The sequence below is a fragment of the Mobula birostris genome, chromosome 2 (genome assembly GCF_030028105.1).
Source record: "Mobula birostris isolate sMobBir1 chromosome 2, sMobBir1.hap1, whole genome shotgun sequence".
NCBI classification, from domain to species: domain Eukaryota; kingdom Metazoa; phylum Chordata; class Chondrichthyes; order Myliobatiformes; family Myliobatidae; genus Mobula; species Mobula birostris.
In genome coordinates this window covers 139,280,033-139,296,713 of record NC_092371.1, presented here as the reverse complement: position 1 = coordinate 139,296,713, position 16,681 = coordinate 139,280,033, and the positions used below count along the sequence as shown (strand labels likewise).

Here is a 16,681-nt window from a genome sequence, read left to right as displayed (position 1 = left end):
TTAGTGATATTTGAGCAGCTTCCTATTAAACAAAGTACATATTCCAATTTATAATCTTCACCATAGAAGTTAGTTAAAAATTGTGCTTTTTATTTCCTGCCTGGGAGTGTACCTTAATGAGACCTTCCACAGCTGACGTATGGTACTAAGAGATAGTGACAAAACATTAAATCGAAGGTACAAAAATTACTACATCTTTCTGCAATTTCTTTGATAAATTCCATTGTTTCACTTAAGACTGAAAAGCTAGTTCAATAGTTTTAGTCATTTCTCTGAGTAACGTCTCTGATGAAGAGATATTCTTTGATTACGCCTCTATGAAAGACAGTGGAATATAGTTTGCCAGATTAAGTGAGTAATACAAGAGCCAGTTTTTGATGACTCTACTAAACTTTTTATGCTAATACATAAAAGAAAATAAGTGACCTTCACTGGGACTACTAAAAAATTCCAAGAAGTATGGCATTTCAATTACTAAAAATGTAATGACTCCATTTCTACCCAAGACAAAGACACTGAATAATCAAGGCTCAAGTTTATAATAAATTTATTGCTGAAATTGTATTCATCTTCTACATTGCAAGGTAGCCAAAACATTCTGAAAATTTGTGAATACAAAAATTAATAACCTAAAATGTAGTGTTATAAAAAAATCCAAATCTACCAATGTGACATTTTTTTTGCTGATGATTAAGGCTAAAATGGCATCATTTCTCCAATAGTAACATCAAAATAAAACAAAATTCTGAAATTGATTATATACAACAGTAGCAAACTTTTCAATACTAGTAGCGTAGATACCAAGCTTCTGAAAAGTCAATTCTTGCTGATGACTAAGTATTTTTAAGCACACTGCATATATTTTAAATAAATGTTTTCTTTTAGCATAGATTGATTTGGCTAACTAGAAAATCAGTCATATCTTATAAAATAATTTCAGAAAAGTGAGATCTGACATCAAACTTGGCAGATAGAAAATCTGCCTCTATACAGATTTCCATACATTTGTCCTCTTGACTCTGTTGATAGAACATCTGTTTAGACACATTATACCATAACCAATGAGTTCACTGTATTACAATAATCTGGAATATAAATATAGTGAAGATCTTCATTAAATAACAGAAATAGACAGACGTACCGCAACTGAAAACAAAAATATTAAAATAAAAAAACATGTTTGGTAACAAAGGCTTAATTAAATATAATAACTACAATAAACATTAATCTCACTTTAGTAGCAATGTCTTATTTAAATATAATTAATTCTTAGTTGGCAATTTCACTACAGCTGAAGTAAGCAGAAGACCCAGTCAAGTTCAATTATTTCAACTAAAATAATCAAATTTTCCCATCAACGTGGTGGTGAACTGTTCAACTTTTTTTTCAAACTCATATGATTGGAAGAAAATATTTACTTCTTATAAATTATATAAACCCTTTTAGCTGATATATTTATAAAACCAACCAGTTTTTTTGTTGTGAAAAAACTATTGCAGCATTCTCTACACAATTGCAATTATCCACATTACTGTTTTTTTTCCAATTATCTACAGATACCATGGACAAGTTGAAAAGGCGTTCTAGTCCAACTTAAAAGCACCATTACTTTCACCACTTGTACTTTTGTTTCTTAGAGATCTTTTTTTCTTTCTTGCAGTCTTTGCATCAATTTTATGATCATCTTCAGCAACCATTACATTGGACTCCAGTGTTGTCACATCCAATGGTTTTGCCAATTTCTTTTTTTTCTTTCTCTGTGATGCACTAGAAAAGTAACAAGGTATAATTTACTATGTTTTTGTTTTCTTTTGCTGGCTTCACAAAGAGTATTAAAATCTGCATCACTACAAAGCAACACCCATTCTTCAATAATTTCTTAGTTGTCTATCATTTAAATTTTGTAAGTGGCAACATCCATACAATTGCAGAAAGGATGGCAAATTGCATGTGTCTAGAGTACAAAAGCAAGACAGTCCTTTTGCAATTATAGAGGCATTTGATCTCTTACTTCATGGAAGATATATTTCAAAGGAAGGTTTAGTAATCATTTCCAAGGATAAAAGGAATAACTGCCTGTTTTTCCTGAACCTGACAAAATCTTTGGGATTGCATTAAATACTAACTTTTATTCTACCATTTCTGTATTCATCTCAAAGTCTTCAGCAATTGTAATGCTCAGATCATTACAGGAGTAAAAAATCATTCATTACCAGTTTCAAATGCTAATAAACTGGCAAATTTACATTACATCAAAACTCCTTTGTATGTTATGGACTATCTTCCAAAATACAGACATTTCCTGAAAGAAAATGGATGAGTTAAAATATGGAGCTAAGCTAAAAAAAAGGATGAGAACAGTATGCAGAAGAGTGGGATCACCCAATACATTTTCTTACACAGACTGTAAATGGTACAACCGTGATCAATGAACTACTGAAATTCTACCACAAAAGATATTAGACAAACGCAAGAGAGATAGCATAGTTCCAGCTAAATATTTACATACACAGGTAGTCTGCAGACAGGACAAACTGGATTAGCAACCTTCAGATGGGGTGCGATTAACATAACTCTTAGTTGGATCAGAAGGAATGACGTGATCAGTCAACAGAAGAAGTGTGTGACTGGCCTGCTAATGCATTGAACACTAAGACAGTCGTGAGTATTCTCAGTCAGTTGTGACAAAGTGTCTTCCACCTGAAATGTTACCTCAATTTTTCTTCACATAACACATAAGCCTGACAAGCTGGGTATTTCCTGCATTTTCTGTTTTTATTGCCTGACAAATCTGCTGGAATTCTTTGAGGAAAAATAACAAGCAGGATGGACAAAGAACAGTCAGTAAATGTTACTAACTTGGATTTTCGGAAAACCTTTGTCTAGGTGCCACACATGAGGCTGCGAAGCAAGATAATAACTTGTGGTACTTGAGGAAAGATACTAGCATGCAAACAAGATCGGTAGACTGGCAGCAGGCAAAGAGTGGAAATGAAGGGGGTGTTTCCTGGCTGGCAGTCGCTGACCGGTGGTGTTCCATAGAGGTTAGTGTTGGAGTCGCTTCTTTTCACATGATATGTCAATAATTTGAATGATGGATTTGATGGCTTTGTGGCCAAGTTTGAGGACAATACACAGATAGGTGAGGTGAAGGTAGAGTGGAGACGGCAGGGAGTCTGCAGAAGGACTCATCAGCTCATGATAAAATAGCAGAGCAGACTCGATGGGCCGAATGGCCGACTTCTGCTCCTTTGTCTTATGGTCTTATATAGTTTAGGAGAATGGGCAAAGAAGGCAGATGGAATACAGTGTAGGAAAGTATACGGTCATGCACATTGGTAGAAAGAATAAAGGTGAAGACTATTTTATAAATGGGGAGAAAATTCAAAAATCAATAGTGCAAAGGGACGGGAGCCCTCAAGCAGGATTTTCTAAATGTTAACCTTGCAGGTTGAGTCGGTAGTAAGGAAGCAATGGTAGAATTCATTTCAAGATGACTGGAGCAAGGATGTGATGCTGAGGCTCTCTAAGGTATTGTTCAGACTGCATGGAGTATGGGGTACAGTTTTGGCCCTTTACCTAAGAAAGGATGTGCTAGCATTGGAGATGGTGCAGAGGATGTTCATGAGGATGATCCCACGAATGAAAAGGATCATGTATGAAGAGCGTTTGATGGCTCTAGGCCTCTACTCATTGGAGTTTAGAAGAATGAAGAGGATCTCACTGAAACCTATTGATTATTGAAAGACCCAGATAGACTGGGCAGAGAGGATAGTGGGATAGTCTAGGACCAGAGGGCACAGCCTTTAAGTACAAGGTCATCCCTTTAGAACAGCGACGATGAGGAATTTCTGCAGCCAGGGTGTGGTGAATCTGTGAAATTTGTTGCACAGATGGCTGTAGAGGCAAAGTCATTGGGTATATTTCAAAGTATATTTATTATCGATGAATGTTTCAATTATACAACCTTGAGATTTGTTTGCTTACAGGCAGCCACAAATTAAGAAACCCAAAAGAACCCAATTAAAAAAAATAAAGACCAACATCCGATGCGCAGAGAAAGGGGAAAAAAAACAAATTATGCAAACAACAGAAGCGAGCTACAACATTCTGAACCAAAATCAGTCTTTAGATCCGAGTCCCGCACAGCCCAGAGTAGGCCCAAAGCCTTGGTCTCAGTTCATCATATTAGTGGTCACAGAGAACAGCAGCAGGGGCAGTCTTCATAGCCTCAAAGCAAAGGCTGATAGGTTCATGATTAGCAAGGGCGTCAAGGGTTATGCGGAAAAGGCAGGAGAATGGATAATTGAGAGGGATAATAAATTAGCCACAATAGAATGGCATTGCAGACTCAATGGGCTGAATGGCCAAATTCTATTCCTATGTCTTAATAGTCTGGTTTTATATTTCCAGCAGTTGTGTTTTTATTTGATTTTCTCCACATTTTGATCTTCAGAGTAATGATATCAGGTGCTCATAGGAAAATATCGATGGCTAGATGCACGTCAGGCTAGTAAGGTCAACTAGAGGGCTCTACAGAAACCCATGGGGAAGGTGTGTGAGGTGAATTGGGCAGGTGGGGAGAGATGCCGAAAGTAAGAAAAAAATCTCAGGTGCAGCAAGAGCACTGGTGTGAGGGAATGAAAGAGCATTTAAACCAAAAATGGAAGTCCTTAATGAATACATTGCTTCAGTATTCACCAGTGACAGGGACGTTGGCGAACATGAGGACAGCGTAAAACAGGCTGATGTGCTTGAACACGTTGATGTTAAAGTGGATATGTCAGGAACTTTTGAAAAACATGAGGACAGCTAGGTCCCTGCGGCTGGACAGAATATACCTCAGATTACTATGGTAAGTGAATAAGGAGATTGCCAAGCCTCTGGCGAGGATCTTTGCACACTCACTGGCCACAAGAGTAGTATAACAATATTAAAGGGTGGCCAATGCTATTTCTTTGTTAGAAAGGTAATAGCGATAATTCTAGGAATTAAACACCAGTGATTTTTACTTTAGAGGTGGGCAAACTAATGGAAAGGATCCTTAGAGATGGGAAAGATTCAGTTGTGGTTCTCTAGACCAACTATGATGAGGTGGCTTACAGAAAGGAGGTGGAAGCATTCGGGGCCCGGGGCCTGGTGCCAGGTAAATAACCGCTTCCCTAATGCCAACAAGACAAAGAGGTTGGTTATCACCTTCAAGAGAACTTGCACCACTCACACTCCTCTTTACATCAGCAGTGTAAACCACGAGCAGTTTCTAACTCTTAAGAGTGCACATCACACAGCCTCTCATGGTCCCAGAACACATCTTACAGAGTCAAAATAGCTCACCAACACATTTATTTTCTAAGGAAGGAGAAGAGAATTGGACTTTGCACACATCCATACTTATGTCATTCTACAGATGCACAGTAGAGAGCATCCCAACAAGCTGCATCACGGGATGGTATGGAAACTGCTCTTCAGCAGACAGGAAGGCTCTACAATGGGTAGTCAAAACTGTGCAACTTCACACTGGCAGCAGTCTACCTACCACCAAAGACAAATATACAGAAACATGTTGGAAAATGGTCTGTAACATCCTGAAGGGTCCCATAGGAGGTCCCATCTACGCCAGGACCACCAAATTCAAAAACATTTACCTTCCCCAAGCAGTAAGGCTGATCAACACTTCCACTCGCTAACTCCGCCACTGCTTTATCATTTCCCCATCAGTCACCTCGTGTACAGCCTAGTGTTACTTTATGGACAAACAATTAATCTGTGTATATCAGTTATATTATATTTTTTCATTATTATTATCGTGTTCTTTATCTTTTGTGTTTGTTTTGTGGTGCATTGGATCTGGATTCCTAATATGTGTACAGGAAATTACATTAAACAATCTTGAATTTTGAACCTTTAGAAACTTGAGATAGGATTTACGAGCATTTGGAGAAGCATAGTCTGATTAGCATGGTTTTGTGCTTCATGTCTGTTTGAATTATTTGGGAAAGTGACAAAGCCAGTTGATGAAGGTAGTGCAGTGGATGTGGAGTATATGGATTTTAGTAATGCATTTGACAAGGTTCCTCATGGTAGACTCATTCAGAAAATCAGGAGGCATGAAACCCAGGGAAACTTGGCTGCATGGATTCAGAAATGGCTTGTCCAAAAAGGCAAGAGGGTGGTAGTGGATCGAGGGGAGGTTGATAACCAGTGGTGTTCCACAGAGATTTATTCTGGGAGCCTTACTCTTTCTGATTTTTTTTGTAAATGATCTGGATGAGGAAATAGAAGGGTGAGTTATAAATCTGTAGATTAAATGAAGGTTGGTGGTGGTGTGGATAGTGTAGAAAGTTGTCGTAGGTTACAACGATATACTGACAGAATGCAGAGCTGGCAGATGGCGTTCAGTCCAAAAATGTGTTAAGTGTTACTCTTTGGAAGGCTGAACTTAAAAGCAGTACAGAGTTAATGGCAGTGTGGAGGAACTCAGCTATCATGTCCATACATCCTTCAAAATTGCTGTGCAAATTGATAGGGTGGTTAAGAAGCCATGGTGTGTTGACTTACATTAGTTGGGGGAAATCGAGTTCAAAATTTGCTAAGTAATGTTGCAGCTCTATAAAACTCTGGTTAAGATCAAGCTTGTAGCATTGTGTTCAGTTCCATTTGCCTCACTATAAGAAGGATGTAAGAGCTTTAGAGGGGATGCAGAGGAGATTTACTAGGATACTGCCTGGATTAGAAAGAGTGTTTTATGAGGTAGATTGAGCGAGCTAGGGCATTTCTCTTTAGAGCAACGACAGATGAAAGGTGACTTGATAACGGTGTAGAAGATGATATGAGGCATAGACAGAGTGGACAGCAAGAGACTTTTCCCCAGGGTTTAAGTGGCTAAAATGAGGGGACATAATTTTAAGGTGATTGAAGTAAAGTATAAAGAGAACGTCAGAGGTTTTTTTATTAACAGAGGATGATGGGTGTCGGAAAACGCTACCAGTGTGGTGGTAGAGGCAGATACATTAGGGACATTTATGAGATTCTTAGATGAGCACATGGATGAAAGAAAAATGGAAGGCTATGTTGGAGGGATCTTAGTAGGTTAAAATGTCTGCAAAACATCATGGGCCAAAGGGCCTGCGTTGTGCTATAATGTGCTATGTTCTATAAGAGGAGTTTGCAGGAAAATTTTCTTGAATTTTCCATTCAGTAGCCGTTAAAGTAATAGGTCTTATGCCTCTGATCTGTGCTGTCTATGCTGCCAAGAATGTGAATTCAGCTGTATTCTTCAGTTTACTTCCCTTCCAAATTCCCTTGGTAAGGTTGCTATTTGCTGGGAATACTCTGGATCTCCAGGAATACTGTTCATGCCACATGTCAAAATCCATGTGATCATGAAGGGACCAACATTATCTTCTTCATTCTCTCCAGAATGAGTTGCTTAGTGTCACTTTCCTTTCATTGTTTATGATTTAGTTTTCACTGAAGAAATCCTTGCCTGAATACAAAAAAATCCTTGAGCCTTTCTGATATTAGACCCTTACCAGAAGACCATCCAGATGGTTCACAAGTTTTGAACAAAGTTCTTTTAACTTGGAAACAATTCAAGGAAACATTGTCTATATTTCTTAGTAAACCAAAAGTTCTTAAGATTTGATGAGTTGATTTGAAGTGATGTTACTTACGGTTTCACCGGTGACTCTGTATCTGTGTCATGCTCAGAGATCAGCTTGAGTTCCCCTGACCTGCTGATGACTGCTGACATCTATAGGAGAACAAAAGGAACATAATGTGTAAGAAATAAAGCTGGTGGGGGTGTACTTGGACAGCTTTTTCTCAGTACATATGCAAAGCCACAGATTTCCTGTACTGTACTTGGAATAAATGCAGCTTGCTTGAGAATGCTAAACCTGTCTGGCCTGATGTATCTGTATCTCTGCTTATGTGGTTATAATCTACAGATCAAGAAGAAACACAGGCCCCCTACCATTCCCATGATGCAGGAGATGCCACTTTACATACAGAGGCAAAACCAAAATAGTATTGGGATCTGGTAAATACACCTGGGACCATGTTGTAATATTTGTGTATAGTTTATATTAACTCTTTATAGACTAGAATAGTAGTTCTGTGCAAACTTCAAAAATAGGAATAGTTATCTTGTTTCTGCTATTCTAAGAGTAAAAGTCAATTGGCTTAGAGATGTATGTTTATCTTTCACTTTATCTTTTGGATATGAAATAAAATTTTTTTTTCAAATATTAAGCAGATTCTAGGCATATTCTATTAATGACTCCCTTTCACATCAAGAAATTCTACACAAAATCCCGAAAAGACATTTTAATCGAAAGCAGGCTATTTCTGATCAGATCAGATTCATTTCAACCTAAGGATGTGCTGGGGAAACCCACAAGCGTCACCACACGTTCTGGAGTCAACATGGCACGCTCATTATGCTTGGCAGAACAAGCCAGAACACAAGAAGCAACAAAACAATCCCCATTTCTCCTGCTCAACCACCCACATACATAGTCCTCCTGTCACAACCTTGGACTCAGCTGCACAGCAGATTCGGCAATTGTGCTCATGAATATACACATATCAGATAATAATTATTTAATTATGACTGTATTTAACTCCTTTCTTTTCATTTCAGTGCTCGTCGAGACTTGAACAAAGCATAGCAACGTTACGCTGCCTGCTTGCATTCGGCCTTGCCTGAGAAATTGGACTGTCGAGTCAACTGACACTGAACAGTAGTGGTATTCGTTTTATATTTAGTTATTCCTTTCAGTCGTGGTGTTGGCTTAGTTTTCCATTTGAGAATTTTAGTTAATGGTCCTGTTTGGCCTCGTTTATTGTCTTCCTTTCTCTCTAAACTCTGTTTCCATTAAAGTCTGTGAACTATCGACCCACTTCAGTGTCTCTCTCTCTCCACACTTGGGCCATATCCAAATGTAGTAACAGCAAGTCTTGATTACACAAAGATGGACCCGGCAGAGAGAGAGAGCAGCTGACCTTGGCCCTGAGATTCAGTGGTCAGGTAGGGGACAAGCTGCAGGCAATTGAATCTATTTAGGGTGAAGTTATGGAAGCAATGAGGTGGACAATCTTGTGCCGAGAAGCCCTGTTTCATCTGGAGGAACGGCTATAATTCCTAGCTGCAACTGTTCAACAGCTCACCACAGACAATGAGAGTCAGGCATCTGCTATTTCTGCTCACGCACAACACGCTGGAGGAACTCAGCAGGTCGGGTAGCATCCGCGGAAATGAACAGCCAACATTTCAGGCCGAGACCCTTTGTCAGGACTGAAGAGGAAGGGGGTAGGGGCCCTATAAAGAAGGTGGGGGGAGGGTGGGAAGGAGAAGGCTGGTAGGTTCCAGGTGAAAAACCAGTAAGGGGAAATATCAAGGGGTGGGGGAGGGGAAGCAGGGAGGGGTTAGGCAGGAAAGGTGAAGAAGGAATAGGGGAAAGCACAATGGGTAGTAGAAGGAGGCGGAACCTTGAGGGAGGTGATAGGCAGCTGGAGGAGGGGGCAGAATGAAACTGGGATGGGGGAAGGGAGGGGGAGGGAAGTACCGGAAGTTGGAGAATTCAATGTTCATGCAGACAGTATATGAGGTGTTGCTCCTCCGACCTGAGTTTGGCCTCATCATGGCAGTAGAGGAGCCCATGTATGGACATATCCAAATGGGAATGTGAAGCAGAGTTGGTGGGTGGCAACCGGGAGATCCTGTCTGTTGTGGCAGACGGAGTGGAGGTGCTTGACGAAGCGGTCCCCCAATCTGTGTCGGGTCTCACCGATGTAGAGAAAGCCACACCGGGAGCACGGGATGCAATAGATGACCCCAACAGACTCACAAGTGAAGTGTTGCCTCACCTGGAAGGACTGTTTGGGGCCCTGAATAGTGGTGAGAGAGGAGGTGTAGCACTTATGCTTACAGGGATAAGTGCCAGGTGGGAGATCCGTGGGGAGGGACGTGTGGACCAGGCAGTCACAGAGGGATCGATCCCTGCAGAAAGCAGAAGGGTGGAGAGGGAAAGATGTGCTTAGTGGTGGGGTCCTGTTGAAGGTGGCGGAAGTTGCAGCGAATAATGTGCTGGATCTGGAGGCTGGTGGGGTGGTAGGCGAGGACAAGGGGAACTCTGTCCCTGTTGTGGTGATGGGGTGAGGGCTGAAGTGCGGAAAATGGAGGAGATGCAGGTAAGGGCATCATTGATGACGGCAGAAGGGAAATCACAATCCTTAAAGAGGACATTTGAGATGTCCTGGAACGGAAAGCCTCATCCTGGGAGCAGATGCGGCAGAGACGGAGGAACTGGGAATAGGGAATAGCATTTTTGCTTGTGGCAGGGTGGGAAGAGGTATAGTCGAGGTAGTTATGAGAGTCAGTGAGCTTATAGAAGATGTCAGTGGACAGTCTGTCTCCAGAGATGGAGACTGAGAGATCGAGAAAGGGGAGAGAAGTGTCTGAGATGGACCAAGTGAATTCGAGGGCTGGGTGGAAGTTAGAAGCAAAATCGATGAAATTGATGAGCTCAGTATGGGTGCAGGAAGCAGCACCAATGTAGTCGTCAATGTAGCGAAGGAAAAGTTGGGGAGCAGTACCAGTATAGGTTTGGAGCATAGACTGTTCCACATAACCAACGAAGAGGCAGGCATAGCTGGGGCCCATGCAAGTGCCTATACCCAAACCCTTGGTCTGAAGAAAGTGGGAAGAGCCAAAAGAGAAGTTAGGATTAGGATTAGGATTAGGATTATGAGAACACTCAGTCCTCTTTTATTGTCATTTAGAAATGCATACATGCATTAAGAAATGATACAATGTTTCTCCGGAGTGATATCACAGAAAACAGGACAGATCAAAGACTAAAACTGACAGAACCACATAATTATAACATATAGTTACAGCAGTGCAAAGCAATACCTTAATTTGATGAAGAACAGACCATGGGCACAGTAAAAAAAAGTCTCAAAGTCCTGAGTCGATCGACTCCTGAGTCCCCAATAGCAGGCGGCAAAAGGGAGAAACTCCCTGCCATAAACTTCCAGGCACCATCAACTTGCCGATGCCTTGGAAGCAGCCGACCACAGCCGACGCTGAATCCATCCGTCCGAAAACTTCAAGGTTCCGACCAGCCCCTCCAATACAGCCTCCTGAGTGCCATCCTCTGCCGAGCGCCTCCGACCTCTCCCCGGCCACTGAAACACGCAAAGCTGAGGATTTCGGGGCCTTCTGCTCCGGAGATTCCGGTTACCACACAGTAGCAGCGGCAGCAAAGCGGGCATTTCAGAAATTTTCCAGATGTTCCTCCGTGCTCTCATGTCTATCTCCATCAAATCAGAATTGTGCAAGGTCCCCTACTTGACAGATTATAGATATCATTTACCGGAGAGGCCGCGCATGCTGCATTGCGTGGCCATCTTCTCCTCCTCCTCATTAAGTGTGAGTACCAGTTCCGCTAACCGGAGGAGGGTAGTGGTGGTAGGGAGCTGGTGAGATCTGTTGTCCAGAAAGTAGCAGAGGGCTTTGAGGCCTTCTTGATGGGGAATGGAGGTGTACAAGGATTGGGCATCCATAGTGAAAATGAAGCGGTCGGGACCGGGGAACTGGAAGTTATTGAAGAGGTGGAGGGCATGGGATGTATCCCGGATGTAGGTGGGGAGAGACTGAACTATGAGTGACAAAATGGAGTCCAGGTAGATAGATATAAGTTTGGTGGGGCAGGAGCAGGCAGAAACTATGGGTCTACCGAGACAGTCAGGCTTGTGGATCTTGGGGAGGAGGTAAAACCGAGTGGTACGGGGTGTGGGAATTATGAGTTTTGTGGCTGAGGATGGAAGGTCTCCAGAGTTGATAAGGGCAGTGATGGTATGGGAGACAATGGTTTGACGTTTTTTGGCGGGGTCCTGTTCCAGGGGTAAGTAAGAGGAGGACTCCACGACTCCCTGCTATTTCTGCTCTCATGACTATCATCCGTGAGCTCACTGTGGACAGCTAGTGTCAGCTAACAGCCATTAGCTTTCTCACCAATGCAATTCAGCAGCTTCTGGCTGCATCAGTCCCTTTCCCAGTATCGTGCAGGTCCTCCTTTTCTGCTGCCTGACAATCTCTGCTACTAATATTCCCATGCCTGAACCAGAACTGATTTTTGCCTTTGGACTCCCAGATTCACGTGTCCGAACAAGAACTGAGTATTCCACCACCAGGCAGGTATTCTGGTGATCCTGATGGCTGCAGGAGTTTTATTACCCAATACAAGTTGACATTCCAAGCCCAGCCTGGTTGTTTTGGTGACAATGCGTGAAAACTGGCATAAATTGGTCAATCTCCCAGATGGACCTCCAGGCAGCCTGTTGAATGCTTCACAGGAGGAGCAAGAGTACCCCATAGACAAGTCGTTCCAACATTTCGTTGTAGAGTTAAGGAGGGTTTTTGACCTTTCAGTATGGGGTCAGGAGGCTGCCCACCGATTCTTGGACCTGCACCAAGGCAGAGGGACAGCGAGAACCTCTGCAGTTAAATTCCGCACGCTTGCAGTAAAGATAGGTTGGAATGAGAGATCTCTCATCACTGCATTCCAGCATGGACTGAATGCAGGGGTCTGGCACAAGATCGCTGTCAGGGACGAGCAGGATAGTCTGGATGACCTGATTAATCTGGCTATTTGAGCTGACGACTGGGTAACTGAGTGGTGCAGGGAAAGAATGTTTCAAGCTTCCTACGTGCCGTCTGATTCCCATCTTTCCTTGTCCTCTCCCTCTCCACCCAGTATCCATTCCAAGTAGGGCACATTCACCTGTCTCAGGAGGAACAAGAGTGATGCAGGAGAACAGGTTCCTGCCTCTATTGTGGCGATCCAGGACATTTCCGGGCAGAATGTCCCAAGCGTCTAGTAAAAGAGGATACCCATCAGCAGGGAGGGGAGTCCTGACGGGTCAGTTCTCTCTTCATTCAGCTTCTCCTAATCGTGTAATGCTTGCAGTTTCCTTGTCGTGAAGGTCTTGGACCCATGAACTTAAGGCGTTTACTGATGTTGGCGCAGCTGGCAATCTCACAGACATCTCTCCAGCTCAAAGGTGGGGAGTTCCGACTCAGGAACTAAGAGAGAAGATCAACATCAAGGTGCTGGATGGTCGATTTCTGGGCACTGGCCAGATCCACCTTTCCAACCGACCCCTCCAATATGTGCTCAAAAGGCAACCATAGTGAAGAACTCTCCTATCTGGTTGATTCGCCTGAACTGTCACTTGTACTTGGTCTCCCTGGTTATCCCAACAACCCACGGATCGATTGGTCTCTGAAAGCACTCCAAGAGCGGGGACTGGCATGACTGTCTACCTGTCTGGGTCCAGCTCAAGTTCCCTTCCATAAATCCCCTCCTGTGTCAGCTAAGAACCATCTGGGATTCCGGCTGAAGATGTGGATCTTCTTGAGGTCTTCAGTAAAAGGAAGGTCACCTCCCTGCCCCCACAGTGGCCATACGACTGTGTCATAGACCTCCTACCTGGCATGAGTCCTCCCTGGGGCTAGCTCTTTTCCCTCTCTCGTTCTGAAACAGTGGCCTTGGAGGAATACATCAAGGAGGCACTGGCCATGGGGTTTATCTGTCTGTCAACCTCGCCGGCAGGAGCAAACTTCTTTTTTGTGAGCAAGAAAGATGGAAAGCTCCATCTCCGTAATGATTATTGGCTCCTGAACAACATCACTGTGGAGAACCGGTACCTGCTTCCCCTGCTGGCATCTACGTTTGAGCACCTCCAGGGAACAACCATATTTTCCAAAATTGATCTGCGTAATGCCTACAATCTGGTTCGCATGAGAGAAGGGGATGAGTGGAAGATGGCTCTCAACACCTCTGAGGCCACTATGAGTAACAGGTGATGCCTTTTGGTCTGACTATCGCCCTTGTTGTATTCCAGGCCTTGGGTAACAATGTGCTCAGGGACATGTTGAACCAGTTTGTGTATTTAGACAACATCCTTATCCATTCTTGCTCTCATCAGGAACACGTCCAGCACGTCCAAAGAGTTCCCATATGGCTCCCTGAAAATAACCTTAACGCTAAGCCCGAAAAATGTGAGTTCCATGAAGATCAGGTGTCCTTTATAGGCTATATACTTACCTCATTCAGTGCTCAAATGGGCCCTAATAAAGCTCAGGCACTTACAGAGTGGCCCAAACCACCTGCAGCCAAACAGATAGGGCGGTTGATAGGGTTTGCGAACTTTTATCGCCGGTTCATTCAGAATTTCGGCTCTAACGTGGCTCCCATAAATGCACTCACCAGGAAGACCTCGGCAGGATTCTATTAGATGGATGGTGCAAAACAAGCACTTTTGGAGCTAAAGCGACATTTCACCACTGCCCCACTGCTGCAACACCCAGACCCAACACAGCCATTCATAGTTGAAATGGGTGCTTCTGATGTCGGCATTGGAGCTATCCTCTCTTAGCGCTCGTCTGCGAACAACTGGCTGCAACTTTGTGTTCTTTCCCGTCGCTTGACTCCAGCTGAGAGGAACTACGATGTTGGGAACCGGGAACTTCTGGCTGTCAAGGAGGCCTTGGAGGAATGGTAACACTAGCTGGAGGGGGTGGAGCAGCCTTTCTTGATATGGACAGATCACAAGAACCTCTCAAGATGCAAAGAGACTCAACTCTTGTCAAGACCAGTAGGCTCTCTTCTTTACACGGTTTAATTTCATCCTCACCTATCGCCCCGGCAGCAAGAATACAAAGGCTGATGCAGTCTCTTAGTTTGACAGATCTGAGGACAATGCCGATCCACAGCCCATTTTCCTTCAGTTGTGTATTGCTGCTCCAGAGGTCTGGGGAATAGAGGCAGAGTTGAAAGCTGCTCCAGTCAGACCCAGGCCAAGGTGGGGGACCTCTCAACCAGCTACTTGTCCTTGCTGTGGTGCACTCCGAAGTGTTGGAATGGGGGTCATCCCTCCCATCTGGCTGGACATCCGGGAATTCAACGGACCCAGGAGTTTATAAAGAGACAATGTTGGTGGTTGTCTATGTCCCAAGATGTCTACGACCTTGTATCTGCTTGTCCCACCTGCACTCAGAACAAGATATCATGCCAGTGTCCTGCGGGTCTGTTATGTCCATTGCCTGTGCCCCACCGTCCCTGGTCCCAGCTCTCAGCTGATTTCATCACTAGGCTGCCCATCTAATGAAAACACCACCACTTTGGTCATTGTGTATCGATTTTTCAAGGTTGCCCATTTCATTGCCCTCCCCAAGTTCCCATCAGCTTGTGAGACTGCCACACTCATAGTCCAACATCTGTTCAGGCTCCACGGCTTCCTTCAAGACGTAGTGTCTGATTGTGGACCACAGTTCACTTCCCACTTTTGGAAGGCTTTCTGCTCTTTGTAAGAGCCATGGCCAGCCTTGTGTCTGGTTTCCACTCCCAATCCAATGGACAGACTGAGAGTGTGAACCAGGAGTTGGGAGACAACCGTGCACTGTCTTGCCTATTCCAACCCCACGTCTTGGAGCTCCCAATAGGCTTGGGCAGAGATTGCCCACAATAACCTCCAGTCTACCTCCATGGGTATGTCTCCCTTTGAATGCCAGAAAGGATTCCAGCCACTGCTCTTCCCTGATCAGGGGATTGATGTAGCAGTTCCTGCTGCTGAACAGCTGATCCAGCAATACAAGTGCATATTAGAGACAAGCCAGGGCTTCTCTGCTATGCACTCAGAAATAACATGGCCGTCAGTCTGATCGGCCCTGATCAAGGCCATTCAAGCTAGCAGTGGGGGTCTGGTTGGCATCCTGGGATCTTCCCCTGAAAGTTGAGAGCTGCAAATTGGCTCAGCACTACCTGGGACTGTTTGTAGTGGAAAAGGCTGTCAACAAGGTCTTGTATAGATTGCATCTGCTTCGTAAGTGGAGTGCAGAGCTGAGGCCTAGATTCCAACCTGATTTCTAACTCTTCACATCCTTGTCCCTAAACTCTAATCTGACCTCTAACTCCTCACTCTGCCTGCAAAACCATCCTCTGAATGAAAAAACAACTAAGTCTGACCCATGACCTCGAGGAGACTGGCAGCATGGCACCGTCTTGACTGCCATCTCTGGCTGGAGAGGGGCAAAGCCTCAGGATAAGGGACTGAAACAAGGAGTAAATTTTTCTCCAAAGGATGGTACATCTTTGGAACATTCCCAAAGGCTAAGAGTGCATAGCTATTAAATATACAGACTGAGATCCAAATAGTTTTGAAAATGGGCATCAAATGGGAAAGTGGATGAAGTACAGAATCTGTCTTAATTTTGCTAAATGGAGGAGCAAACTCAAGAGGCTGTAAGACATAATTTTGCACATATTTATTTTTCTATAGTAAACACATGCCCACAGTATACTCAACTATAACATATGAAGATTTTTCAGTATCTTAATATTAATTTGTATAGCATCTGAGAAACACTGTGCAGTGATGACAGTGGAATCTGATCAGATTTGATTTGATTTATGGCTCATTTATATTTCAGTCATATTTCTATAAACGTAACCTAAATGCCCTTCCCTTTAGTCAAACTTAGCTTATGGTGAAAATTCAGAACAGTAATGGGAGAGTGCAGCACTACAAAACATGCAGTTTTTTCAGCGAGATGTTAATTAAATTCCCATCCACCTTCCCACATATGTCACAGTGGTCATCTGAAAATAAT

At 43.4% G+C, this 16,681-nt stretch overlaps 1 protein-coding gene across 4 annotated transcripts in view; it reads right to left on the bottom strand.

Moving 5' to 3' along the window:
• Window positions 1-558: 558 nt before the first annotated feature.
• Window positions 559-16,681, bottom strand: part of ahi1 (Abelson helper integration site 1) — a 205,354-nt gene continuing 189,231 nt past the window's right edge. For 2 of the 4 annotated variants that reach the window (XM_072249423.1, XM_072249432.1), the window contains 2 exons: window positions 7,674-7,753; window positions 559-1,767 (listed from right to left, as the gene is read on the bottom strand). In XM_072249423.1, coding sequence (XP_072105524.1) covers window positions 1,584-1,767; window positions 7,674-7,753 — 264 coding nt within the window. In that variant the 3' untranslated portion in view covers window positions 559-1,583. Of the gene's footprint in view, window positions 1,768-7,673; window positions 7,754-10,918; window positions 16,312-16,681 lie in introns of those variants that run through there. The other 2 variants (XR_011883895.1, XR_011883899.1) reach the window with 1 other exon arrangement.